The sequence below is a fragment of the Colletotrichum tamarilloi genome (assembly GCF_030869305.1).
Source record: "Colletotrichum tamarilloi strain Tom-12 chromosome Unknown Scaffold_8.1, whole genome shotgun sequence".
Taxonomy (NCBI): Eukaryota; Fungi; Ascomycota; class Sordariomycetes; order Glomerellales; family Glomerellaceae; genus Colletotrichum; species Colletotrichum tamarilloi.
Window position 1 is genome coordinate 1,021,829 of NW_026849391.1, and position 26,624 is coordinate 1,048,452.

The 26,624-nt window shown below is 54.2% G+C and overlaps 12 protein-coding genes across 12 annotated transcripts; 6 read left to right on the forward strand and 6 right to left on the reverse strand.

Moving 5' to 3' along the window:
* Positions 1-243: 243 nt before the first annotated feature.
* On the reverse strand, positions 244-1,842 carry CTAM01_03666 (uncharacterized protein; the record flags this gene model as incomplete). Its single annotated transcript, XM_060519698.1, has 1 exon — positions 244-1,842. One exon carries the CDS (start codon positions 1,840-1,842, stop codon positions 244-246), a length of 1,599 nt encoding a protein of 532 aa, XP_060385904.1.
* Positions 1,843-2,627: 785 nt separating this feature from the next.
* On the reverse strand, positions 2,628-3,891 carry CTAM01_03667 (uncharacterized protein; the record flags this gene model as incomplete). Its single annotated transcript, XM_060519699.1, has 4 exons — positions 2,628-3,083; positions 3,217-3,256; positions 3,346-3,385; positions 3,438-3,891. The coding sequence occupies 4 exons, from the start codon at positions 3,889-3,891 to the stop codon at positions 2,628-2,630; spliced, it is 990 nt and encodes a 329-aa protein (XP_060385905.1).
* Positions 3,892-6,139: 2,248 nt separating this feature from the next.
* Positions 6,140-6,527, reverse strand: CTAM01_03668 (uncharacterized protein; the record flags this gene model as incomplete). Its single annotated transcript, XM_060519700.1, has 2 exons — positions 6,140-6,458; positions 6,514-6,527. 2 exons carry the CDS (start codon positions 6,525-6,527, stop codon positions 6,140-6,142), a joined length of 333 nt encoding a protein of 110 aa, XP_060385906.1.
* A 1,461-nt stretch (positions 6,528-7,988) lies between these two features.
* CTAM01_03669 (uncharacterized protein) lies at positions 7,989-8,410 on the reverse strand (the record flags this gene model as incomplete). The annotated part of the gene is made up of 2 exons (XM_060519701.1): positions 7,989-8,097; positions 8,199-8,410. The coding sequence occupies 2 exons, from the start codon at positions 8,408-8,410 to the stop codon at positions 7,989-7,991; spliced, it is 321 nt and encodes a 106-aa protein (XP_060385907.1).
* Positions 8,411-10,374: 1,964 nt separating this feature from the next.
* Positions 10,375-10,782, forward strand: CTAM01_03670 (uncharacterized protein; the record flags this gene model as incomplete). Its single annotated transcript, XM_060519702.1, has 1 exon — positions 10,375-10,782. A coding segment is annotated over one exon (408 nt), but the record flags the coding sequence as incomplete, so codon positions are not given.
* Positions 10,783-11,551: 769 nt separating this feature from the next.
* CTAM01_03671 (uncharacterized protein) lies at positions 11,552-12,020 on the reverse strand (the record flags this gene model as incomplete). Its single annotated transcript, XM_060519703.1, has 2 exons — positions 11,552-11,711; positions 11,842-12,020. The coding sequence occupies 2 exons, from the start codon at positions 12,018-12,020 to the stop codon at positions 11,552-11,554; spliced, it is 339 nt and encodes a 112-aa protein (XP_060385909.1).
* A 99-nt stretch (positions 12,021-12,119) lies between these two features.
* Positions 12,120-12,416, forward strand: CTAM01_03672 (uncharacterized protein; the record flags this gene model as incomplete). The annotated part of the gene is made up of 1 exon (XM_060519704.1): positions 12,120-12,416. One exon carries the CDS (start codon positions 12,120-12,122, stop codon positions 12,414-12,416), a length of 297 nt encoding a protein of 98 aa, XP_060385910.1.
* A 1,891-nt stretch (positions 12,417-14,307) lies between these two features.
* Positions 14,308-16,966, forward strand: CTAM01_03673 (glycosyltransferase family 28 domain-containing protein; the record flags this gene model as incomplete). Its single annotated transcript, XM_060519705.1, has 3 exons — positions 14,308-15,029; positions 15,224-16,353; positions 16,443-16,966. The coding sequence occupies 3 exons, from the start codon at positions 14,308-14,310 to the stop codon at positions 16,964-16,966; spliced, it is 2,376 nt and encodes a 791-aa protein (XP_060385911.1).
* A 1,763-nt stretch (positions 16,967-18,729) lies between these two features.
* On the forward strand, positions 18,730-19,922 carry CTAM01_03674 (uncharacterized protein; the record flags this gene model as incomplete). Its single annotated transcript, XM_060519706.1, has 2 exons — positions 18,730-18,750; positions 18,807-19,922. The coding sequence occupies 2 exons, from the start codon at positions 18,730-18,732 to the stop codon at positions 19,920-19,922; spliced, it is 1,137 nt and encodes a 378-aa protein (XP_060385912.1).
* Positions 19,923-20,419: 497 nt separating this feature from the next.
* CTAM01_03675 (formyl transferase) lies at positions 20,420-21,918 on the forward strand (the record flags this gene model as incomplete). The annotated part of the gene is made up of 4 exons (XM_060519707.1): positions 20,420-20,696; positions 20,772-20,842; positions 20,897-21,012; positions 21,078-21,918. The coding sequence occupies 4 exons, from the start codon at positions 20,420-20,422 to the stop codon at positions 21,916-21,918; spliced, it is 1,305 nt and encodes a 434-aa protein (XP_060385913.1).
* Positions 21,919-22,809: 891 nt separating this feature from the next.
* CTAM01_03676 (uncharacterized protein) lies at positions 22,810-23,772 on the forward strand (the record flags this gene model as incomplete). Its single annotated transcript, XM_060519708.1, has 1 exon — positions 22,810-23,772. The coding sequence occupies one exon, from the start codon at positions 22,810-22,812 to the stop codon at positions 23,770-23,772; it is 963 nt and encodes a 320-aa protein (XP_060385914.1).
* Positions 23,773-24,649: 877 nt separating this feature from the next.
* On the reverse strand, positions 24,650-25,538 carry CTAM01_03677 (uncharacterized protein; the record flags this gene model as incomplete). Its single annotated transcript, XM_060519709.1, has 2 exons — positions 24,650-24,950; positions 25,012-25,538. 2 exons carry the CDS (start codon positions 25,536-25,538, stop codon positions 24,650-24,652), a joined length of 828 nt encoding a protein of 275 aa, XP_060385915.1.
* Positions 25,539-26,624: the final 1,086 nt, after the last annotated feature.

Below are 26,624 nucleotides of genomic sequence, written 5' to 3' on the forward strand. Positions count from 1 at the left end.
GGTGTACAATGTGAATTTTGTTTTCCGCTATTCCTCATGCAAAAACTGGCCGTGCAACGAGAGGAGGAAAAGAGAGAGAGATAATTAAAGAAAGAGAGAGGTGTAGGAAAACCAAATGACCGCTTGCCGTCCCCCAATGTTGACTCCGATTTTGATGCCGTGTCGACGTGACATGAATGCGGGTATAAGGAAGGCCGTTTCAAAAGAGTGCTTGTTTCTTGTCTCGATCTCGGATTGCCCCAATCAATGACGGGTGCCGTCATTCATGGACTGCATGGGCTGCATGGGTTGCATAGGCTGCATGGGCGGGGTGGCGTAGGAGGAATGGCGCGAGTGCTCGGGAGTGCGATCATAGCCCTGCTGGTTTGGGGCCACCGCGAAGCCGTGCGCAGAAGGAGCGCGGTGCATGGCACGGGGTGCGTTCGGGGTGCTCTGGTGACGGGTGTGTCTGTTGGCGCCAACGGGACCAAGGCGAGCGGCGGGATTCGGCTGGAACGGAGAAGCGCCGTAGGCGTACTGCCGCTGAGGATCCTCATAGTAGTTGGGCTGAGCAGCCTGGGCGAATGGGTTGTCGTGAGGACGAGGGTAGGTGCCATCGTACTGGTCTTGCGGCTGCTGTTGCTGCGGCTGCTGATCAACCGGGTTGGGGGCGTATCCGTAAGGAGCGAAGCCCGAAGACGAGTTGGGTCGGTACGTGGGAGCCTGTCCCTGGTGGAAGCCTCCGCCAATCTCGCTCTGAGATCGCTGGTGGTATGCCCGGCGAGGGTCAGGATAGGTAGGCATGGTAGTCGAGGTCTCGAGGTGAGAGGCCATGGACTTGCTGCCGCGACGCTGGGGAGTGGGGGCAGGGAGGGGGCCGCCTTGAGGACCGCCGGCACCGAAGATGAAGGGGCCGGAGCCCATCTGGGGCTGGCGGTAGTAATCCTCCTCAGGATGGTTCTCGCGGATGTTGCCAAAGGCAGGGCGGTGCGGGATGTTCATGCGACGCATGCCAGACGGAACTCGAGGCATACCGGGAATCGCATTGCGATCCTCGTAGAAGCCGGCTAGAGATATATCAGTATTCTGGACCCAGTTTCCGGATGAGAAGGTGTGGTTACTGTCATGGCCCCAGTAGGCATTGGGCTGGCTGACACGTCTAGCCATAGGCATTGCCTCGGGTCTCAAGGCGACACCCATCGACTGGGAACGCTTATGAGCAGCGCCGCCGCTTGTCTTGCGCTTGAGGTAGGTCTTGGGCTTCTCATCGGGGCCGTCGCTGCTGATGGTGGGGAGGATCTCGATGTCGGGGATCTGGCTCAGGCTGCCACCGTCGATCTCGGTCTTCAGCTGAGCGACAATCTCCTGAATAGCAACAGTGGTGTATCCAGCACCGCACTTGCTGAGGAGCCATTCGGGGACGGCAGTGCCGTTGAGCATAGCACCGTCGAGCTGCTCGTCCTCGGACTCATCTTGGTAGGCACGCTTCTTCGACTCCTTCTTGTCCTCCAATCGCTTCTGCTCTCGCTTGCGGATGGCAAGAGACCAGCTGTTCACCACGCCTGCCTTGCCAGCTCTCTCATTCTCGTCGCTCCACTGCTGAACTCTGGCGATCTGCTTTTGAACAAGATCGACCTGGAGCTTTGAGTACTCATGGGCGTTGCGGTAACGGCTTCGCTGGTAGTGCTTGCGGCAGAAATGAACCCAGACGTGGGCGGGAATCATGCGGGTGCAGAGCTTGTTGCGACCAAAGATGTGCGAGATGGCCTTGCGAGGCTGAGATCCAGTGTCGCAGTTCTCGATGTACATACACTTGATCTCGTCGCTGCCCGACACGGCAGGGGGAGAATCGGGAGGCGACATACCGAAAGGTTGCTGCTGTTGCGGTGGGAAAGGCGCTGTTTCTGAAACCGAAGGGAAAGGTTGGAAGGTAGGCGCAGAAATAGCGGCAAAATCGGGCGCGGAAACAGCCCTTTTGTGAGTTCTTGAAGATTGATCTTGCGGTAATGATAGGTAGTTGAGGTTGTCTTGTTGTTGTTTTGAGTGAGGGCTATTGCTCGATGTAATCAGTAAAGAGTCCAGCTCGGAATGGAGTTTAAGTAATATTGGGCGGTCTGAATTGTTCGGAGAAAGTAGAAGGAACGAAGGATCTCGTTTGTTTGGAGGAAGAACGGAGGAGTTGTGTGATGGAGAGGAAAGGGGGAAGAGGGATCGAGTCTCCGAACGGTGATTTAAATAGGCTGGAGAAGGAGGATTATCGTGATGCTCAAGGCGGTCTCAAGGTGGTGAAAGGGAATTCGATGTGAATCACAAGGCCTCCTTGGACCGCAGATTCGATTCACAGTCAGATGAAAGGGAAGGAGCGACCCGGTCAGGTCACGTGTGAGATCGCAGTTCGATGTGAAGTTCATTCACGTGAGGTCGAGGCTATCGTGAGGTGAATGAAGAGGGTGAAGTGAAGATACGGTAGGTAAAGTGAAACGAATAGTAGTTGGTAAAATAAAATCAGGATAGGGGAGGTGTGATTGAGTTGAGCCAGGTGATGGAAAAGCGCGATCTGGAGAGTTGAACGCGAACTGCTCCTGGCCAGCGATCTCTTTCAAACTCAAGACTCATGAGATCGAGGGCGAGATTTGGGAATGAGTAAATCACAAAGCGCATATTTTCACGTACCTCAAACCATCAGTTGGACTTGATCGGTTGCTACCACCCATACCTCTGGTGATCAAGATAGCATCTGACGGACTGCCTGGTCGCCCAGTCCCCTTCATCGCGGGATCCAAAGCTACTGGATCATGTTGACCCATCGTTCGTGGGGATGGAGGCTGAACATCAATCATGCCCGGGCCACCCATACCCTGCTGGTGATCGAGTTTTGTGTCAAAAGCCGGTACGTCGTTCAACAGGGACGTGAACGGCTGAATGCCGCTCACAGTAGATAAGGAGGATATCCTCGAGTGTCCTCCGGATTGATTTGAGGAGGTATACGATGACAAACTGCTGTGGCTGTCGGAGAACTTATGTTTCGGGGATTTGGGAAATCCTCCTGTTACGTGGTGCCCATCATCTTCGCGGGGGAGGTTGGGCCTGGACGAGATTAGAATCTACAGGTAAAACGAGAGCACCTTTCTGTAGCATGGAGACTCTTGCAATTCCGACGAGATAATCCCGTGGAAACACAATCGCCTTTCAATGAGATAAGGCCAGCGCAACGGCAGGGAAGACGGCGCCAAGTACTTGCCTTGCTGTTAGTTGAGCATCCGAATCACCGGAAATGCTAGTCCTTGGAAATGTTAGCCGCTGTGTACTATTAAGAACGATAGTGGAAACTGTCAGGAGCCCAGGCAACCTCCCAAGCTGGCTCACCTTCGGCTAGTCGCAACATGAAGTTGCGACTCTGGCTCGCCTAGGTATGCCAGGCTTCGCGAGGGAGTCAGTCTACGAGGTCGTCCAAATACACAAGTGCACCAGTGTTGCGCCGAGAACGGGACCATGCAATACATACCGGCCAGGGTGGGTACTCGTCATTGGAGTGATGTTGGCGGAATGCGCCATCTCGTGTGCCAGAGAACTGAGAGAGCTGGCCCTAGAATGGCAGTTCGACGAAGGAGCGTCGCAAGAGCTCGTGGAAGCCGACTGATCCACGTCGGATTCGCTGTAGTATGTAGGCTTGGTGTGGGAAGCAGGAAACTTGTTGTCAAGAGCTAGGTGAAGAGAGTAACCGCCCGCATCCCATGGCGTGCGGTTCCGCGGTGCTCTAGCGTCGCTTGTCCGCCTAGAAGAAGCTGTCTTCTCCGGGGACGATGTGGTGATTTGTCTTTGGAAAATCGGTACAGAAGTGGTTTCGAGTGAGTTGTCCCGAATAAATGGCTTTTTTCCCGCCGCTACGTTCAGTAGTGATGTCACGTCCATCGCTCAAGCGCGGACAACGTGGGAGAAGTTTTGTCGCCGAAACGAATCCAGTTTGGCGGTCCCTTGGGGTGGTGACGTGATATGTGTCCCTGAAAGCTCCCTCTTTTACGTCCGCCGGGTATCGTGATGTTCAGTTCGTAATAGTCCAACTTGTAATCCTCAGTTTAGTTGTCGAGAACCTGTCTCTTGTTGTCGATGATAGTTATTGGTGAGAAGAAGATAATGTCCGATCTCTAGGATCCAGTCCGATACATCGGATACTCGTCGTCTGTTAAACCCAGGTTGCGAAGGTCGCACAACTAGGGGGACAGGTAGGTAAGGTGACAGTGGTGGGAGGAAGCGTAGGGAAGCGATAAGGTTGATGGGAGATCCCAAAGCTTTTGTGTGTGGCGCCCGGGAGGCGGGCAGGCGACGAGGGAAGGGGAAGGGGTAGTACAGGAGGCGATGACAAGTTAAGAAGCAAACGATAAGAATATCAGACCTATCGTTGGGATCGCCGTTTCAGAGTCGCACTGACAGTTCCAAAAGCGGATTGAAACAGCCGAAACACCTTCAAGTCGCCCAGTGGTGTACTTGAAGGGTCATCCGAAAGGGACTTTAACACCTCTTAGCTTGAACACGCCCTGGCAGTTCGCAGATGTCGGATCGACCTCGAACCGAGAGAAACAGAGCAGAGGAAACAGTGACTTCCTCGTACCGTAGCTGAGGCCCCAAAGCTGTACGATCAAGGGGGTTGACGGGTGGCAGTGTCAAAGTAGGAGACGTCGTGCAGACACGCGAGAGTGGCTTGCCGAACGCTGGTGCGGTTTTTCTAGATTCCTGATGCTCCGAATGCGAGGCTGTTTCCCAAACGTCGTGATCTTGTGCTTCGAGAAGAGTGCGAAGACAATTCCAGTCCAAAGGTTGAATCTGAATCGGTGCTCGTTTCCTCCGGGAGTACTTGTCAACAACGGCAAGAGGCTCGGCGAAGTTCGTCAAAGTTTCGTTTCGGGAGCGCAAGTACTATCATGCCATGGAAGAGGCACACGCCAACCTCGACATAAACCAAATAGTGACAGAATTTTTGGCAGGCTTCAGACAGATGCGGATGATGTCGAAATGTGAAGGGGGAGTTCAAGGCCAGTGTCCGGAAAGACACAAGAAGAAGAAACAAAAGATAGGACGAATGGTCAGCGAGAGACGGGGACGAGCCCGGGGGGTCAGGGACAGAGGTGAAGTAGGGCTGTGCTGAGAACGCATGAAGGGACGGTAGGGGTTGAAGACGGTAGCTGTTTAGGAATCCGGGCGGAGGGTGTAGAGACGATCACAACAGAAGCAGCAGCAGCTTCGAATGTCATGACTAGGTCAGATACGCTTGAGATGGGTACATGAAAGAAGAAGCAGACGACGACGACAGGGACGACGACGGATGGCTGGACCGAGCCCAACCGCAGTCTGTCAGGTCAGGGCTCCCAAGTCTAACAACCACGACCGACGACTAGGCTAGGGGCAAGGCCCGAAAGCCGCGAGCAAGCATCGGAGGAAAAGATGGGGACAGAGAGGAGGCTCGCAACGGGAGCCAGCATGATCACTGTGCAAGAGAAGAGTGGGAGAGCTAGTGAATCTGATCAGAGTTTCCACTTGCGGCAACGCAAGGATGCTGGGCATTATGCGTTGAAGGGGAAGGGATGTCGTCGTTGTTTAGACTTCCCCACAGTAGGTTTGGGCACGCCGGTGGGAAGAAAAGCCCCCGACTGGCCGCTGGTCTCGACGAGGGTCCATGTCCACTTCCAGGGACAGGGGGGGGGCATTGTCTTGAGTTGAGGTGATTTGTGTAACTGGCTCGAGAAGTGGCAGCTTTCACATTTGCTGCTCGGGGCTCTATTATGCTGTGCTGTGCTGTGGTAGTGCGGGTGCACTGCCTGTAGCTTGTCCATCGTCGGGGACCATCATCCTGCTATCATCCTGCTTCTACAGAGGGCGCAGGTGAGAACGGTGCTGAGTGGTGGTTTGCGTACTTTTTTGGAGGAGGAATGGTTGCCGTGGGAGCTTGGCGTGCTGGTTATTGCTGGTGACTAGGGCGACTCCCCGTGGCCTTGTGCTTGTTGCTTGTGCATCAGATTGGACCGTAGTAGATCATGGCGTCAGATACTCCGTCTGAACCATGATCTCCGCAGGGGAAACGTCCGGGCAGGGCTTAGATTTCCAAATAGTTAAGCCGATTGATATAATGGACGTGATATAGGCATGGCAGGGCGGACGACGGGATCTATCTCAAGTTTGTCGTTCCATTGCCACACTTCAAGGTCGGCAGAGATGCCGTAAACGAGCGCGGTTGTAGAATGGCTCCTTGCCGTTCTTTCAGGTCGCTCTTCGGTGGTTGTGCTGCGGCTGCTCGGTTGATGCAAATGGGAGGCCCTGAGGCACAGATTATCCATCGATCTGCAAGCTGAGACCCGGGATTGGGCGTGAAACTTGTCAAGGAAGTGCTTCGTTTGACGAGACTGGGATCCGTGATGGGGTGGACCGTGGATGGGGACAAGGGCTCAGGTATGCCATCTCTGACCGGATTGGTATCTGACCGTGGGCTAGAGAGGTGAGGGTGATGGGGAGGGGGGCCGAATCCCCTGGGCACGCACGCACCAGACCTCGGGCATGTGCAGGTGAATGTTCAGTCGGTCGGGAGAAGCCGAAGCGAGTGCCGGGGCGCAATTGTTTTGCCCATGTCGCTCGGTGGCCACCGCATGGAGCGTGTTTTGGCTGTCATGACCCCCCTTGGCAATGAGATGTCGATTGGGCGACCATTGAGTGATACCGTCAAGACGGGTTGGATAGATGCAAGCAACCAGATGAGGCCAGCAAAACCACATGGCTGGGCGCACCAAGACAAGCCATAGGGCGGCCGGGAGAGGCGATAGGCGGCGGTAGACGGTAGACCCCGCCAACGGCCTAGTACTTCCTTTGTCGCCATTGTGTTGTATGCTTTGTGCATGTGTTGCGGTTGCAATATCCAACGGCGCTGCAGCCACGCGGTGCCTTGGTTGCTTGGGTTGTGACAGAGAGAAGAGACCGACTCTAATCTGACGGAGATTCGGGGGCTGGGTGGTGCCAGTCCAGTCCAAGGGGAGGAGGAGGGTGCGAGCCTAGGAGCTGAGCATCCAGGTTGACTTTTGCGGCAATCTGTTTGGCAAATGGCAGCCCTTGGGCCTGTCTCAACTTGTCGACTGCCACTAGATGTGACGCCAGCCCGTGCTTCCGCCGTAGAAAACGTCTCTGCTGTCTGTGGCCTTCCATCCATCTCACTTCACAACACGAGGTGATGAGGCCCGTGTGCTGTTCTGGCTGGTTGCTCTTCTTTCTCTTGCTGCTTCTTCTGAAGCCATTTCAAGTGCGACTTTGCTCTGTGCCACTGACACTTCTGAGGCTCAGGACGTGGAGCCGGCCCTTGACAACAGACAATGCATCTTAGCGCATCGCATCGGCGGATGAGGTGTACGAACTGGCGGGAGACGGATGACTCCCATTTGCTTCACCGTCCAATCCAGCACGAACCACAGGCACGTAGCTGCTCTAGGCGGCCGCTTGTCGACTGCAGGTAATGGATGTCTGGTTCTCGTCACAGCTGCACACCGGAACGCATGTGCATATGCCTCGTTTTGCTAACGTCCAGGATCCGTATCTAAGATAACGCGGCTGTTCAGAGGCCCTCTTCCGCATCGCATGGGATTCTTAATTGTGAGCATAGCCCTGAACGGCTGTGATGTCGTCGTAGTTTTGGCAGCTCAAAAGAGCTCCATCATCCATGGGACGGCATCTCTCAGTCGCGTGCTGCCAAACTGCCATTGGCCTACGGACAGCAGGGATCATGGCCCCTGCGCCAATGTAGTGCAGCCAACTACTCCGTAGACACTACGTAGTACGCAAGACGAGACGAAGCGTTGGGTCGCCCACCCACCACCTAGCAGCGTATGGCGTGAGAGCTTGTGGGAAGCGTCAGCTCGCCCGTAGCGACGAGACTCTGACGACGACCGATCAGTGCAGTAAGGATGGCGTGCTATCTCTGCAGGCTATTCCGTCAAGTACAGTAGTCTACGGGGCAGAGCGAGGCGCGTCAGATATTAAGGACTAACGGTACCCGTACCGGTACGTGGCAGTATATGAAAGATAGGGCGACATGAAAACGAGCAGGTTGTGAGAGCCGTCGTCAGCGCGATGCGGGCTGATGTGCTGCAGGGTATCGCATAGTGTGGCAGTCGCGAGGCCAGGTGCCGCATAGAGATGTATAGTAGGACGGCGGCGACATGGGACAAGTTCGGCCGTCTCGATACGTAGCCGGCGGACGATCCGTGGTGGGCATACCGGGGCTGCGAATGTGCGATTTGCGATTGGCCCATGGGAATCTGCCTCCACGTTTCAAGACGGGGCTGCTGCAAGCCGGGATATCGAGATGCGTCGAAGGAGTAGTAACTGGCAGCATGGGATGGGATAGAGTAGCCCGGATGCTGGATGGCGTCGTATCGCAGCGGCAGTGATGGATCATGGTTGCGGTGGCATGTAGTCAGCTTGCCGTGGAGGAGGGGATGAAGGGACGAAAGGGGGGAGGGACGGAGGGCGGGCGGGCGAAGGAAGAGGCTCTGATGCACTGCCAGAGTCTAGAGCCTAGCGAAGAGCAGAGATGGCTTTGATCGATCCGGGATATGTCGACGGTCAAGGGGACGCAAAGACGCTAGTAAGTTCAGACTTGAAAGGTGCCTGTTGCTTCATAGATTGATGGGAAGGGTACGTGTCGTAAGTAGATGGTTTTGCTGCGTGTCCGCACAAAAGTACTCTCTGTAAGGTGCAAATGTTGTAAGTAGATGAGTTTACGGACGGCGGGGGGGATGGGAGATGGGGCCACCATAGAATCAGATGGGATCCGTCGTGCTGCATGAGGTGAGGTTCAGACTTCGATCCAGGTCCTGTATCCGTAGCGTACCAAGTCGATGCTGTGTGTGGCGGAATCTAGGCCAAGGAGTCCAGGTCGAAGTCGAGAATGAGGTCCATGGGCATGGCATGTCCATGTTCAAGGCCCCAGCTCAGATGCCGGTTCCAACTTATCGAAGCTTCGAAGGGGGGTTGGCGCGCTGGTCCATGTCGAAGTGGCGCCGTGGCTTGGCTGATGGGTCGAAGATTGAGTTGGGGGGTTCACAACTTTACAAGTGACAAAGGTGAGTGGGCAAAAATGGAGAGTACGGAGACTCTGCATACGGCTGTTTGTTCGGATACATAATTAACACATAACACGCCTATGTGCCTACTACACTAAGACGAAGATGAGGTCAACTCAAAGATCGGGCTTTGAGGGTCGAACCGGGTGGAAGGGGCTACTTCTCCCGCTGCCTGCCAAGTCCAACCGTTCTCTCCGTCCATACCTACCTACAGGAAGTCCTTTCCTTCCTTTGGGGGGCCGGGCAGTGGTGGGACGACAAGAGGTGGGACGTCTCCTTCCGTGGGCCGGCGCCCGCCGTCCGTCATCCGTCGTCTCCATGCCCAAGGTACCGATACGTCGCATCCACCTCATGGAGGCACGCCGTACCCAAGGGCCTTGGAGTTTGGTGCCTGAGAGAGGGACGTCTCTTCTCGCTGGACCTGCCTTCCCTCCCAAGTTCCCATGGCTGAAATCAACACAAACCCTCACGAGGATCACGAAACGGAGTTGGGCCGGGCGAGGCTCCCCTTTCTGTCTTGCTCCTGGAACATTCTTAGCCTCCACTATCAGTACGGAGTATACATGGACAATAATACGGACAAGTCTGTTACGGGCCACGGTAGAGCAAGGTGAGGGGCAAAGTGGTGCAGGGGTCGTGACTATACTTGGACGTGTCTCCTGAGTCCTGAACATGGTGGGATGGGGTAAGAAGCTCAGAATAACTCACCTAATCACACGGCAATTGCCACGGACTCTATGGCTAGAGTCTAACTAATTTACGTTCTTATTTTGTTCCAAGAAAAGCCCATGGTGAATAATCGCAGTCTCGCGGCATGAAAGGCCATATTGCAAAAAAAAAAAAAAAAAAAAAAAAAAAAACATAACCATGACGACTTGCAATAAACCACAGTGGCGATAGCTAGCATCTTCCTTCAAACAAGATGTCTTGATACAGGGCATTTCCCTCTCTATAGAACCAACCAGTATGTCATCTGTCCCATCTTTGGCCATCCCATCAGCACATCGGTCGATTGAATCCTTCATTTCGACCACGTATCTGTAGAGGCTACGCAAGTGTGCACAGGACACAAGGCACACACATACGCACTCTCTACAATTTACTTTGACCACAATAGACATGACACACATACATGCCTTGCCGTTAGTCGAGCCCAGTCATTCAGCCTACGGAGCTAGTGCCACCGTGAAGGGGAAGCAACCTGGACAAAAAGTGAAGGACGTTGACGAGACGAAGAACATGACAAAGTATCCGTCCGAGGCAGGTGCAAGATGGAAGGAAGCCTGAGGATGGAGACCTGGACCTGGGTACGTCCCCCGCCCCTTCCATTCTCCTCCTGTGCTCCGCGAGGTGGCTCTTTCCCTTCCCTTCTGTTCACGATGACAGAGAAAAGATACGTACCTGCTCCCCTGGGTGTGATGGAAGGAGGAAGGAGGAAGGTGTGGACTCTCTGGGTTTGAGGGTGGGTCTAAAGTCTCCACCCAAGAAGCTGCAGATGTTTCAGCTGATGTCCACTCCTCTTGTCGTTGGAGACAGCAATGGAACGTTGGGCGAAAGACTCAGGAACACCTTCAACGGTCACCCCAGCTCCCTCCGACCTCCTCACGCTTCTCTACCATCCCCCAGTCATCATCGTCTTTTACACTTCTCTGTGATGGAAGGCTTGTCTCGCTTTGCCCAATCTTGTCCAGATTGCAGCGGATAACCTCAGCTTCCGGCCGCCGCACACGGGACGAAAGATCCAAAATCTGTGAGGTCCGCGAGACGGAAACCAAGATTCCACACGCCACCAGCTGCACTATGTGACTATGTACCTATGGCACTTTTACTTTAGGATAAAACGGCCATCGCAAAACGTCCAAAGGGAAACAAGCTTGCGTCGGGGCCATAAGACGCCAGAACAATATCGGCGTGCGATGCGAGATTGTCAGAAGACCAGACGCTGGCTTGACACGCCGAAGCACCCGCAGATGCAGAGTCTCGAGCTCCTTTCCCCCTTCAGATCCCCCTTCAGAGGGCTCAGTCCTAGCTTGACGGAATACGGCATGCTCCAGCAGCGTTTCTACTCGTTCCGCTACCGTCTCTGATCCTGCCCGTTGCTGGCGGAAGCATCAGAATCAGCAACAGCAGCTGACAAGTGTCATCGCATCGTCCATCATCACCGATCATCATCTCGAGCGACCAATAGCCCACACTAGCCAGCTGTTTGCTGACCGACCAAGGTCTGGACCGGCTCCGATCAAGCAATGACTAGCTCTCCCGCTCTGTCGCCCTCTCTGTTCCGCGTTCTTCTTCCGCCCTCTTCCCAAGTTTGCTGCACGCTTCGCTGACCAAAGTCGGTGAGCACAGGCACCCATCGCACACGTTGCGAGATGCGCCGGATCGTGGCCAGTCCACCCACTAAAGACGATGGGCGCCACCTAGCGCCTTTTCCATGGCCTCAAGTAAGTTGTCTTGGTAGCAGCTCAGGTCCCTCAAGCTTGGCTTCCGCGAAGAAGATGAGTTGACGGAGAGGGATGCGACGCAAACTCGGCCCACGGAAGCTTGGGTCGACAAGGTCTAGCTTCAGGGCGCACCCGGAAACCATGGGCACCGGTACCGACACCAGCTTCATCTAGTTTTTTACCCTCATTTCTACGACACAGTAAGGAAAAACTAAGCGCCTGCCCGCCCTACGACGCTATCAAGCTACGGACGACACGTCTTCGTCTGAGAGGCTTGATTAGTGGATGCTGTTCCTAGCTCTTCGCCTTCGACACCTTACCCTTCGGCCTCGGGCCCGAGGCCTCTACGCAAAGATACCCGGAGACGGACGAGACAGGACTCAGCTGTCTCCAGGCCCTCTGTGGCCGCCGACAGACCAGCCCGCCAAACTCCAAAGCCAGCCCAGGTCAACAACCTCTGACAAGGACTGCTGCAGGGCGATATCCCTGCGCCGATCATCTCGAAGCGACAACCTCTCGAGCTTGCACCCTCAGACCCCGGTCTCGAGTGATTTACAATGGTTTCATCTCAACTTTTATCCTCTGCACTAACGCCATCATGATACGAAAAAAGACTCGGGACCTATTCCAGTGCCACTCATCCAAGCCACTGCCACTTGTCGCTGTCATTTGCCAGCACGAGCTTCACACCATCTCCAGTTTTCCGTCTATCTCCCTTCTTCGCGGATCTTTCTGGTGGCCCCAAGAGTTCGAACGACGAGGGGACGAGGAGTATTCTTCAGCGGCCTGTTCCTTGCGACTACGACGCTGGAAGTGTTGTGGACCGACGCCGTCCCAAATTCTGCTTACGGCCATGCGCCATTGCACACACGTTGCAGAGGCGGCGCCTTGCTAACCCCCGTCGGTGCCCGAATCACAAAATATTCCGCGAGACCAACATGGCCCGTATGCACCAGTACGTGCGAGCGGTCGGCAGAGGCGTGTCAGGTGCCTGCAGTGGAAGGCCGCTAACGTTAAGGTTAACCAACCTTGGTCTGGTTACGCCTGGCCTACTGCGTGCTCTTTACGTACTTGGCTCGACACAATGCAAATGCCTTGGTCAATGATAGCGAGGCATGCGGTGTTCCTCGAAGGCTTTGAGGCGTGTCTCAAAGCCATTGAGCATACCAAAAAGGTGTTTGAAGGCCTCAGATGCCAAATGAGGCTTATGGCTATGGCTATGGCGGCATGCACGACACGACAAGTCAACTCATGTTTTGCCCCGTCCTTTGCGGTCGGCTCGTCGACATTGACCATCCGTCACCAGCATGGTTGCAGATTAGCGAGTCAGGCAGGCAGACAGTCATCCGTGGTGATGAGCCGAATGCTTGAGCAAGCGAACTCGATCTACCGGACCGCCCTCGGTCGGTTCAGCCGCTATCTCATCCCCCACAAGATCCTCCAATTTCCGTCCGCGCCTTGAGACAAACGCCGCTGCCGAATATAGAAGACTGAGAGCTTCCATCGAAGGGCCCGTGGGCACAACAAGCAGCAAGTCACCTGTCTGGGGCCTCTGGGGCAACATTGTTTGTTTCATTCTTTTCGTATTCTGGAAGCTGAGAGTGCTCTTCGCTAAGCCCTTTGACCAAAATTGTGACTGCTTGAGACAAAAACAACATCGGGTTTCCCTTTCGAGTCAGTCGGTCGTAACGTCGTAGCGTTGCTGTGCGTCTCACGGCAACGGTTTGAGAGAGAGAGCCTGTTCATTCGACCATCAGACTTTTCTTCTCTTTCTCTCCATTGTCATTTGCCCCTTGCGTCAACCGCCCGAGGCAATTTCAGACGTGGTGGACAGATGTAACTCCATCTGTTCCCCGTCGGTCTTTCTCGACTTTCCCATCCGGCGTTATAGTCTCACATGTGTCATCGTCTGATGGCGAAACCGAAAAGTTGGGAGGCGGGCCACGAGAGACAAGACTCGAGAGAGGAAAGGGGATGGAGGGCACGTCCGATCGCACACCTACCTGTGCTCCTAAACTTCTTCTTCTTCTTCTCTTTACCTTCGCATCGGCGGCCTGAAGAGGCCAGGGATCAGGGCACCTTTCGGCGTGCAGTCTGAACTTTGAATCTGTCCAGTATGGCGAAAAAACAAAACGGACCACAGAAATATGCCTTGATTGATCTGTGACAACCACACACATCCTTCTTGAAGAGATGACGATGGTGGGTTGGTCCGTGAGTGAAGATGAAGGTGGCGAATCCGAATAAGAGACGACATGTGCAACTGTCCTTGTCTCCTCTTCCCTGGTCCATGGGACGCCGAGAGCTCCCCGAACACACTCGCACTGGTGGGCCCCCCAAACTTCCGGACGCAAAGGCCCGGATTGACTACACTACCCTCACGGGTCCGGCCACCCGTGAAATTTGCGGGTCACGGGCTGGCCATGAACACGGAATCGCGATATTGTGTAGTCCCGGGCGGTGTTGGTTGACTACAACTTTGGAGTATTAATTTGTTCGGCCTGTTGCCTAGATATTTCCAAGCCAGGGCAATCGTGTATCGAGGCTTTTCATTGGCCTGCGCCCAGTTGTAATAGAAAAAGACCTACCTAGGTTTGATTAGCGCCTCACGTAAGATTCTGGAGGAATAGGAGAAGAAGCAAGCACCGAACAATCCGTACAACGTGACTTAAGATCAATATGTTTTTCCCATGTTTCTTGCAACATTACAATTGATGGGTAGATGTAGGTGAACCTACCTTAACTGCGACGCGATCATTGTCATTCGTGGGTTGTTGCGGTCCATCATGTCCCTTGGAGAGCACAGCCAAAACAGAGATACGCACCCTAGCACCACAGCATCAACATCCAACGAAATGACGACGTCAAGCTCCAATTCATCACCAAAGGGTGATCCGTATCCGATTCCGGATCTTCCGCCGGGCACAACGATGCGCCTCAACATCGTCATCCTCTTCATGGGCTCGCGCGGCGACCTTCAGCCCTCCCTGGCCGTCGCCAAGCTCCTGCAGCGCCGTCATGGCCACCGCGTCCGCATCGCGAGCCACCCGCCGTACCGCGCCGCCGTCGAGGCCGCGGGGGTCGGGTTCTACGGGATCGGCAGAACGGACATCAAGACCATGATGGAGAGGCGGTTGCTTCCGCGGAAGGAGCTGAATGCGCTGGTGCCTGTGATCCGGGAGGAGTTTCGGGAGATGGGGGAGAGGTGGTGGGGGGCTTGCGTTGATGGGTTTGGGTTTGATCACGATGGTGAGGATGGGGTTGATGGAGGAAGAGCAGGAGATGGAGGAGGAGAGGAGAGGGGAGCCTTTGTGGCGGATTTGGTCATGTCTACGATGCATGTGTATAACCAGACGTCCGCGGCGGCGAGGCTGGGTGTGCCGTTGCACCTGTTTGGGATGAACCCGAGGATTTTCTCGAGGGAGGTACCGCATTCGCAGGCTGGGTGGGCTTTGAAGGGGCCTAGTCGGTGGAAGAATGTTGTGTCCTGGTGGGTTCAGGATTTTATGTGAGTTGTTTCTATTCTCCTGCCCCTTACTAGTTCTTTTCTTCCTGATGTATCGTTTTCGACGACTTGCTCTTGATCATTCCCCCTTTTGGTTTGGGCATAGCAACACAGTATCAGAGGAGCTATGCCAGGGCGAAGTGATACCTCAGGAGGGAGAGGGCTCTTTCTATGTTCTTAAACTAACACACGACAAGGTTCCTTGAAGCGATGAAATCCGTCATCGACGACGTCCGCGTCAACGTGATGGGCCTGGAGAACATGTCCCCCGCCTGGTGGCTGAGCCAGTACAACAGGATGAACGTCCCCTGCACGTATCTCTGGTCGCCGAGGCTGCTCCCGAAGCCAAGTGATTGGGCGGACAACATCGACGTCGCGGGTTTCGTATTCGAGGACGTGCCGTCAGAGTATATGCCGTCTCCGGAGCTGGTTGCGTTCCTGGAGGCGGACCCGGAGACGCCGCCGGTGTATATCGGGTTCGGGAGCATGTCGTTTGCGAATGCGCAGGACGTGTTTGAGGGGATCTTTGAGGCGGTGAGGAGGGTTGGTGTCAGGGCTGTTGTTGGGAAGGGGTGGTCTAACCTTGTTAAGGAAGATATTGGACGCGTGAGGAATGGAGACGATGAGAGTCAAGGGGGCAGCATCGGCGGGAATAGAGACATGACAAACATCTTCATCCTCGACGAGGCGCCGCACGCGTGGCTGTTCCCCCGGGTCAGGGCCGTGGTGTGTCACGGGGGAAGCGGGACGACGGCCATGGCGCTCCGGAGCGGGCGGCCTACGCTCGTGGTGCCCGTTGCCGGGGACCAGCCGTTTTGGGGCACGAGGATCCACGCTGTCGGGTGCGGGCCGGAGGCAAAGTACGGGTTGGCGGAGATGAACAGCCAGAGGTTCGAGGAAGGGCTGAGGGAGCTTCTGAAGCCGGGGTATGCGGCTGCCGCGGAGAGGTTTGCGGATGCTGTGAAGAGGGAGAGACCTGGGGAGGAGGTTTGTGTTGAGAAGGTGCTTGAGACGGTTGGGGTTTATGAGAGGGCGGGGAGGTGTGTTGTTTATGGTGGACGGCCTGCTGTTTGGAGGGTAGCTTCGACGGGGAAGGGAGAGGGAGGGGAGAGGAAGTTGTCTGCTGTTGCGGCGCATGTTCTTGTTGAGAGTGGGAGGGTTAGGAGGGAGGATTTGAAGGTGTTGGAGGTGGTCAAGTGGCCTGATTTGACGGGGCCTGGGGATCCGGTAACGGGATTGGTTCTCGGGATGCAAAAGGCTTTTGAGACTGTTGCTACGGATGGGAGGACGGGGAGATGGGGAAGATTGGGTCTTCATGTTTTGAGAGGTGAGTTTGGCTGCTTTCTCGTGGCTTCCATGATGCTGTTGTGTATCACTCATATGGTCGAGACTATGGCTGACTATTGGTATTCAAAGCTCCCCTCACGATCCTGGCCGCCGTGGCGTTTGGCCTCTTCAACCTACTCGACTTCATCCTCTACAAACTCGCCTCGCCTTTCGAGCCGAAGCTCTACGCGAGTAACCCGCGGCTGTACTCCTACCCGCGCATGCTCTCCTTCCTCCTATTCGCACCCTTTGTCGAGCTAGCTTCCGTCGTGACGCAGCCTGCGCGTTTCCTGGCGGGTAGAAGAGGGGGAGAAGGAGAGGGGGGCAGAAGAAGAAGCTTACCAAGAGTGATCCTCGAGGTGCCGCTCGCGCTTCTGAGGGTGCTTTTGGCGCTGGTCAATGTTCTTGTTGGCGGGTTGGGTATCACACTTCGGCAGCTGGAGCTTTTTTGTGCGAGGGCTATGGGGGAGAGACCTGTGGGGGATGTTGTTGCCGAGGCGAGGATTCGGCAGGGGAGGGTTGAAGCGGAGGAGTTGAAGGTTGAGGGGGTTGAGAGTGGGAAGGATTTGATTGGGGATATTGTTAGGAGGTGGGATGAGCGGAAGAAGGCTTGAGCAGCTGCTGTTAATACTGTACAATAATGCGGTCACTTTGCAATCGAGATTCAGAGTGAGCGGATAGTTCTTTGGGCTGGTAGGATGGATATCAGGACCTCTTCCGGTGGCTGAAGTCGAGTTACACTGTTAAGATATTTGTTAATGGAAAGAAACTTCGGGTTGATGGCAAGCCTGTGGCGGATACATCTAACCTGTTCCGTTACACAAAAGTTCATCTGATCCTCTAAAAAGGGGGCGTGTAAGCAGAGGATACCTTCTAAAGGATACGAATATTCTCCGATACATGGCACGTCGTGTCACGGGACTTGCATCTACCGTATTGCGGACAGCCGGCGCCCCGGGCCACGTCAACTTCTTGTGTTGCCAGCCATGGGGTAAGGCGAGGTAAGTTTTGGTAGGCTGGTAGGATAGCTGCGTGCGTGACGTGTACGATTTCGGGATGTTTTTTCCTTCTTTCTTTCGGCATCCTGGCCGTGCAGGCGGCTTGCTGCGTGCGGTTGAGAGACGTGATCGATGTGTATATCGGATTTGATTTGGGGAGCGTTTGATCGTATCTGTCGGTCAGCCGTTCTTCCCGCCGGGCATTTATCATGTTTGAATCTGTAATTGGATCCAGTCCAGGGTAGTACTCCTCGACGATGTGTTATTCATCTAATATTATTCCCTCCGCAAGGTATTTCGATTGATTCTCAGATTGATCTTGGAAGCTCTCGTCTCTAGATTTCTCAAGGCGTTGATGGCGGTGGGCTCAGCAGTAACTGCATGGCCTCAGGGGTGGTTCAAATCGCAGTGAAGGGTCGGAGGCACGACAAGGAGGTTTGATTGACCAGAAAGGTGTTTTATGGAACTTCAGCTAGCCAATACGATAGCTTGCCACTACCAGTCATGATAGTTCCCGTGTAAAATTGATTTGTTTGGATGAACGTCCTGCACATGAACACGTTGTTCTCAAGTCCTCCTCTTTTCATCCTCACAAAAGCACAAACAGTATGAAGCGAACTGAGAAAGAGTTGTACCTTTAATAAGTCTATTCCGAAGTTGAAATACTTCTGAGCCCTTGGAACAGTGAAATCAAAAATTCGCGGTAGAGTTGATCACTCCCAAGAGAGATCACTGCGAACTTCATAAATCCTAAAGCAGATTCCTCAATGGCTGAAGTCTGTGGAACTTTGACTTCGGGTCTTGTCACGCCAAGTCGCTCGTAGAACAACTTGGAATGACTGTAGGTTTACACAATCAAATGCAGATCTCGTGAGATTTCGCGCGCTCTATCTCATTTCTGCCTATGGCCGTGGGAAAGCTGATTCCCTGTGTTCCGGAGCCACATGACCAATTGCTCGACTTGCAGGAGGCCATGCGCCAAATTGAAGAGGACAGCCTGTTCTTGAACAGTAGTATTTCAACCACAAGTATACATTTTTGGTAGTAATTCTACACTATTTACCAGTGAACTTGACAAATTCTCAAAAACCATTCCAGTGTTGAAGCGATGGAAATGGTTGTATAAAGGGGCTATGCATGTAGCAGATATTGCGCACTCCCGATGACGCCTGCAGTGCTTAGCGCGACTCCATGCGCTCCATGTGATCGCTCACGAAGCTTCCGCCGCCGGCTTGTGCCTTCACATCAACTCAGCGTCGAATTTTCCGCCCAACCTGCTTGAAAATACACATCTCTAGAGAGAAGGCCTACGCGATGACCGCGCCTCTTCTCGCCTCTCAATTCCCAAGACGAAGACGCGGTCCATTTGGCTGACCCCAATGACGCAACCACCGCCATCAGTGAGTCTTGCGGTCACTACACCAAAACCGTCGCTCATTAACCATTTTCTTTGCAGACACCTACACCTCGTCGATTTCTGTTTTCCAAGAAACCTCCAGGATCGCAACAACAGACACCAGGCAGCGGCCTGCCCGCCTTCGCCGGCAGCCAGCGCTTCCAGCCCACGCCCCGCTTCGCCCCTCCGTCATCGACTCAGCGACCTCCCGCGACGCCCGTGTTCCCTGGTTCACTTCGACCGTCGAGACACCGAGACCCGATCCACGATCTTCTGGATAGTTCCCCGACAGATGCGCCCGTCTCGGCGACGCGATCGACGCTAGGAGCTAGGACGCAGAGGCAGAATCTTAGGATTGACATCGACTCTGACGTCGGTAGCGATTCGCCGACAGAGGACCAGGATGAGCTGCCGCCAATGGTCGTCGCGGTGAGCGATTCGATCGAGATTGACTCGGAGCCGCCTAGTGTTTTATACAGCGACACTGAGGAGAGGACACCAAAGAGGAGAAGGATTTCGGTCTCGCCAGCATTGAGCTGGCAGGAGGAGCCCAAGGAAGACGTTGCCATGGGATATGAAGAGGAAGAGCTTCTCCCTGAAGAAAGCGGATACGGTGACGAGCAGCTGCCAGATGCCGATGATGAGCTTCCCTTCCGCGAGGGTGTGCCCAGGACTGAGGACGACTTGGTTGTTCCTAAGCGCGCTGCAGGAGACCCAGTCAAGACGCAGCCGACCTTTCATCGCGCCCCTCGTTTCAAGCCGTCTGAATCCGAAGTCATTCGACAGCAAGGCCTACCGGAGGCGTTCTCGCCACAGCGGCGAGGCGCAAAGTACGTCGCCGGAGGCCTCGCGGCAGAGCTGCAGACTTGGCTGGCAGAGGTCAAGGGCTGGACGGGCGGTGACCGTCCGGCTGACCTAGTCATGAGCGTTGTTGTTGACGAAGTTCGTCATGAAAACAGAATGTACCTTGTTCGGGGACGAAGGATCATGGGCGACGGGGATGTAAGAGAAGAGATTGCGGCGCGGCTTATGCTGGCTGGGGAGGGACAGTTGACGGGCCTGGGACATAAGGCTCCTGTCGTCGTGGGTAGTGTCGTTGCGATTTCCCAGCCTGCGTGGGAAATTGAGCTACAAGATGGTAGATGGATCGTCGCCTGCGACTGGGCGGTCTCGTAGAAGATTTGGCATACAATCGAATACACACCAGCAACATTGATCGCTGCACTTTTGCAAATGGACAGACTTTGTGAAAACATTTCTTTGCAGTACAGCCTCGAAAGTATACTACAAAAAGCTATGGCCTACAACTTCAGTCAAACCGAATCTTTACTTCTCGCTCGAAAATTTTCTGCTTCTTTGCTTTCTTTCTATTTCTGTGTGCTTACCAAGGTCCATTTCCAATCATCAGCCTGACATTGACTCCTTCCGATATCCCAGGACGATTATAGGGAGTTCGCCCCGCTGGATGCATAAAGCGTTCAAATGCATGTACCCGTATCACCTCAAACCTCAGGTGGCATACCGTTCAAGGTCCACTTTTACTCAGCATCTCATGAGACCTTGAAGGCCATCAAAAAAAGATACGTCGATTGAAGCGAGAATACCGCACCCGTGAATAAGAAACCTTTACGAGTTAAAATGTCTCGCAAATAATCAGAGCATCATTCGACATCATGACGTGGCTGGCCCTCCGATCAGCCGCCTTTGCGCGGGTGCCAGCTGCAACGACGTGCCGGTCGGGCGCCCGATTCTACTCCGGCGCAGCGACCGGCGCCGGCCGCGTCTCGGACCCGCTCCGGATCCTCTTCTGCGGCTCGGACAACTTCAGCTGCGCGGCGCTGACCGCGCTGACCGCGGAAAGGAAGCGAAACCCGGAACTCATTGAGTCGCTGGAAGTCGTTGTTCGGCCGAGCAAGCCGTCGGGGAGAGGGATGAAGAATGTTCGTGAGGGTATGTGGGCGCCGTCTAGACTCTCATGAGGTTGATGACTGTGGATGATTAATGTGAGCTGACAACTGGCAATAGTTCCGTTGAAGACCCTCGCTCAGCAACTCAGTTTGCCGATTCACGTGAGAGACACGTTTACCAAGTGGCAGGTATTGCGGCTCCTCTTTCCCATCAATCAAGTGCCATCAAACTGACGCACGCAGCCACCTAGCGACTTCAATCTCATCATTGCCGTCTCTTTTGGTCTTTTCGTGCCGCCGAGATTACTCAAGATGGCAAAGTACGGAGGCTTAAACGTTCACCCATCACTGCTCCCAGAGTGAGTTCTCATCCACGTTTGCCTCCCCATCGTCACACAGCCCTCTCAACCACCAAATTCTCCAGCTTCCGCGGTCCCGCGCCCCTCCAACATACGCTTCTACAAGGGCGCACGCACACAGGCATCACACTTCAGACCCTAGATCACAAAGACTTTGATCACGGTGACATTCTGGCTCAGACGCCGCTTCCAGGCATCCCGATCCCGGAAAACTGCAGCACGCAGCAGCTGCTCGACATTGTCACGCCGCCGGCCGCCGAGATGCTCGTCGACGGTCTAAATAGAGGTCTCCACGTCCCTCCGCACGTGAACGTCGGCTGGAAACAATCCACTGGGGGTTTCATGGAGGACTCATTCGGAGCACCTCCGCACGCGCCGAAGATCACAAACCACGACCGCTGGATTGCTTGGTCGAAGTGGACCGCCGACGAAATTGCGACGCGGCAGCGCGTGCTGGGCGGCGTGTGGTCCTCTGCAATCAGCCAGACCACGGGCACAGAGAAGAGGATTAAGTTGGGACGGGTGGACTCCGTACCCGTCGAGGATATGCCTGAGCATATTAAGCAGTTTAACAGACGATTGAGGGAGTATAGGAAAGACCGAACAATTGCAGACGATGCCTCACCGGAGGATGATAAGAAGGTGAAGTTTGTCAATTGGATTCAGGGGACGCAAGACGGGTGTTGGAAAGTGCTTCAGCGTGCCTTTTTTGAGCACGAGGACGGGAAGAGCATTTTGATTCCCCTTGTTGAGGGCGACAAGGTCCTCAAGGTGTCGACCATGATTGTCGAGGGCTCGGCGGAACGTACTGCTGTGAGCGCCATTAAGAGCTTCGCCGTAGTCGGAGATGACTACAATAACGGCTTCACTGGAAGGCGTTCGGAATTCACCCTTGTCCCCTTTTAGATATCAGTGTTGTAGGTGTACGATAGGAAAATGCAGTGATGAGGTTGATCACTGTTCCTTTGGAACTATTACAAACTGATCATCTTTCCGTATGTTAGGCGAGATTCCTGACTAGGCTAGTGGACAGGGAATCGCGATAACATATTATTATGGTTCCTGGCGCCTTGCTACGTAGTAAACTCCAGGTCTGGTATATATCTCTATTGCCTGGAGTATGTCGAATTTGGAATTGGGTCGATGAGAAAACCCATACAGGGTGCTTCATGGAACCTTCTCAAGTGTCAGTTGCGACCCGTAGACTTGCGAAAAAAGACTCTCAAGGCTCCTCTCGTATAAGTGATTATCAATACAGACCTTCTATTATCGAATTTCCATTTTGCTGGCACAAACTGTTCATTCCCTTCGCTAGATCTTACCTTACCTTTCAGGCCGTTTCTTTCGAGGCTAAGTAGGGAGGTCGAGCGATTCTTGGTTGAGGAAGGCGCCCCAGACTTTCTCGCAGCTGCTCCTTCCTAAGCCATATCACTGCTTGGTACCCGCTCGAAAATCGGTTGAGCTGGCGGTCAGTCTCGAAATCTGGTTCCTTCCATGTCGTTTAACTCATCTTCTTTTCCTTCCGCCCGTCCGCTCCCTCCTCACATCGGCCATCTCCTCCATTCTGGCGTCCGGAGCCAACTAACCAAATATTACCACGTTCTCTGTTTTCTTTTCTTGCAAACACCCGGCTTCCTACGAGTAAGTCTTATTCTTTCCGAGGCATTCAGCACTCCAAGCAAAAGACAGAGAAACTAACAGTCTCTTAGAACCTTTTTTGCGCAGGCAGAAGATACACACTCCAGGACCTTTGCAGACACCCACGACATCACCATCAAAGCTATCAGCATATTCAACATGTCTCCTGCGTTCTGCTCCCCTCAAGCAACCACAGAGAGTTTTCGAGACGATGACCCTCAACCAGCTCAGACAAGCACGCCGCAGTCTCGGAGATCTTCCGTCTTCTCCTCTGCAATCTCCCCAGGCTCATATCAGAGCTCAGTGTCGGCCGGTATCGTCGAACCTCCCCCGTTCCGCCGATCACTGGCCCCGACACCCAAACCAAAGACGGCAACGGAGAATCTGCAAGGCAGCTACTCGGAATACCGTCTCGTCACACCACAGCCTCAGTTCCGTCGCTCGGCTGCCCCAAGCCTGAGCGACTATGCTGGGACTCTGAGAGCTCAATCGCATGATGTCCAGACTTCAGTCCATCACGGCGAAGGCGTCACTAGCGAGGAGTCCTCGCGCGGAACGACGGCAGGTATGGCCGATCTCGTGAATGAGATTGACGACCAGATTCCTGACGACCATAAAGCTGCGGAGAGTAGCAAGTGTTTTTCGACCGGTGTCCGAAGCCCCACGTGGAGTCTGCTGACCGCATCCCCCGTCATTCGCCTACCTACCGTCGACGAAGTCAACGACGAGAACGACAACGACATTATCCGTGATCCCGTTCCGTCTTCTCCCGTAAACTCCACCGCAACGCCCACCTTCCAGAAAGTGTTGACTTTCGGAGCGGAGCCACAGAAGGATACCCAGGACGACAATACTACAAGCACTCCGTTGCCAAGGCGAACCCGGAACGCTAGGAAGACCCGGGGTTCCGACTCTAGACCAGAGGTCAGGGGCGGCCGGACCGGCAGTCGCCGGGGACGCCGAGCTAAACCTCCTGCTCGGTGGTCCCCCATACTGCCTTGGACTTCCGCTGAAAAAGCGGCCTTCCATGGCGAGTTACAACAGAGAATTGCGGCAATCACTTCCGGTACAGGCATTGACAGTGGTCTCCTGGATGTGCCATGCGACTACTTCGACATGTAGAGCATTTCTTCTCACATTCTTTTCTTCCGATTCGGATGGATCAAAGGCTTTTCCAGCAATTTTTAAGGAGCAATGACATCACACAGGTATGTTGTTAATCGAACAGTATCATTGTGACATTTACGAACTATGATAAGCGTTCTGACCCTCGAGCCTGAAACGCCTACAGGAGCTTCTCAGGCGCTACTCGACATATCTTTTGCCGTCGATTTGAGCATTGAGTAAATTGCTTTCCAAGTTTTCTCCAATTTTTCCTTTCTTGCAAAGTCGGTAGGAAGATCAATCATTTATGTCTCAGTTACCATGCTAACGTCTATCCAGCGCATTTTGAAATCCCATCAACCCATAGCTTGCCCACCACCTGGCACACCATCCTCATGAGCATGCCAATCTCGGACTTGGTAATGCTACGGGAAACATTTGGCAAAATCTTATCCAGTACCAGAAGCCAAGCTAATAAAGAACTCGAACGAATTGATACAGCAGACATAGACCCTTGGAACTCGATTGCGGAAACTCGGGACTAGACAAATCACACATTGATCACACCTCGACAACCTGGTAACGACTGTAACTTTCCAATTTTCTCTTTGCTCTACCAACACATTACCCTTGAGCCACTCATTACATATGAATATAATCATAGCTTGGAGCCCATCTAACGTCAGACTGACCAAGTCAGGTCCACGTCGAGCCATCCGAATGAGTGAAACACTAAGATGTATCCCCAGCTAATCGACAGCGGTTTTGTACAAGACGCATGCATGCGTCAAGGTCGTGGCAGATGGCGCCGGTCCCCCCCCCCGCGTTGTTACTCGAGACCGACGACCACGTTTATGCCCCGCAAACAAGTTCCAACTCACACCGATCTGATAATTTACATCATCAGGCCGACGACAACGCTGACAACGGCAGCCAAGCTGAGGGCGCCAGCGGCTCTGACACCGGCTGCGCCGCTGTCGATACCGTTCTGGCTGTTGTTGGATCCGCCCTTGCTGCCACCACCATTGCCGGCCTTGAGCTGCTGGCAGACGCCCATGAGCGTTGAGTTGTTCATCATGGCGTTGAGCTTGGCCTCCTGCTTGGCAGCCTTGGCCTTGAACTTCTCGATCTTGGTGGTGTTGCCCTTGAACTTGTCGTTCAGGGCAGTGTCATTCTTGGAAAGAGCAACAAGCTTGCTATAGTGGCGTTGTGGTTAGCATATTGCTCGTCGAATTAGCGCTGAGAGGAGTCACTCACTTCAACTTGTTCATCTGCTTGCACTCTCCCTTGGTGGTCTGAACGGAGCAGTACGAGAGGAGAGTGGTGTTCTTCTGCAGGTCGGTGAGCTTGGCCTGGCCCTTCTGGGCGAAAGCCTTGAGCTTGTCGGCCTTGGTGGCGTTGTTCTTGGTGACAGCGTTGAGGGCAGTCTCATTGGCAACCAGCTTCTCCAACTTGTCCATGCGCTTCATGAAGCGGCACTGTCCGTTCTCCTGCTGAACAGCACGAACCTGGTCGCAGGTCGTCATCAAGGTCGAGTTCTTCTTGGCCTCGTCGAGCTTGGGCTGGACCTCGGCGGCCTTCTTTTTGATGAAGTCGATCTTTGTTGCGTTATTGTTGGTGATCTCGGCGAGGAGAGTATCGTTGCCGGCGACCTTGACCAACTTCTCACCCTTCAGGAAGCGCTTGCACTGAGCCTCTGTCGAGTTCTTGCCGCCACCGCCATTGTGGTCCTTGGCCAAGGCCGTGATGGACAGAAGGGGAACGAGGAGGAATGAAAGCTGCATATTGACGGCTGATGGAGTGGAACGTTTCGTCGTTTGGGGTGTTTAAAAAAAGGCGGTCCGGCCGCAATAAAAGAAAGGCGAGTGTAAAGAAGTGAAGGGATCGGGAGGATGAGATGACCGCAGGTGACAGGACCGTTGGGAGAAGATTTTGGGGGAAGACGTGGCCAAGTCTTATACCAAACCCTCTCCTACACCCCTCGCGGATTTCCATCCACCGACCCCTGCCGGCTCGCAACCGTCCGTGGATACTCATCCCATCTCCAGCGTCCCCTCTCTTTTACGGCACTCGCACGAAACCGACATACCAAACGCACTCTGGACACCATAGTAGTCGCTCGCCCATCCAACGAATCGTCCTTCAGATGGCATGTCTCAACCCCCTCTTCCGCTACGCAGTGCCTGGCCGGTTGTGCCCACTCACACCCGGTCTCGCTCTCTTTCGCTCTCTACTCTGTCTACAGTAAGCGCATAGTCCCGAATGGGATGGCGAAAGCAAGCAAAAAAACCCAAATGTCAAATGTCCTACTTGCTAACTTGGATGTTCCTCGGCGTGGTACTGCTAGCCAGTGGTCATGGCTCTAGCGCCGTTTCTATGGCGTATTCTTCTGTTTGACCTCACGGCAACACCTGCCGTCGACAGGCCAGATTGCCCTGGTTTGAGCCTCAATCATGTGTTACAAAATCTGTGATCATTGACATTCACAGTTGTTACACGCTATAAACCTGACGTGTCCCCCCCTTCCTCGGAAAGTGGGAGGGCGCTAATGGGCGAAAGAAGAAACATCACGGACTCTTTTCCCATGAACGACGTTTTCGAAAACCAGAAGAATTGCCCACGGCACATAGAGAATGCGGCATGTAGATGCCGCCATTGCTACGATAGCCTCCCCCGCCAGCATTTTCAGTGCCTCAGATGCGGCTCAAACGGCATGTTTTGGCAGGCCCCTCTCACTCCAACGTCCATCCCGGCGCCCACGCATTGTCCGTTTCAGACACCCCAGCCCGGACGCGACGAAACACTGCTGATCGATCGACAGCACTACCAAACCATGGAGAAAAGCAAGGTCAGCCTGTCCAGAGTCGTCT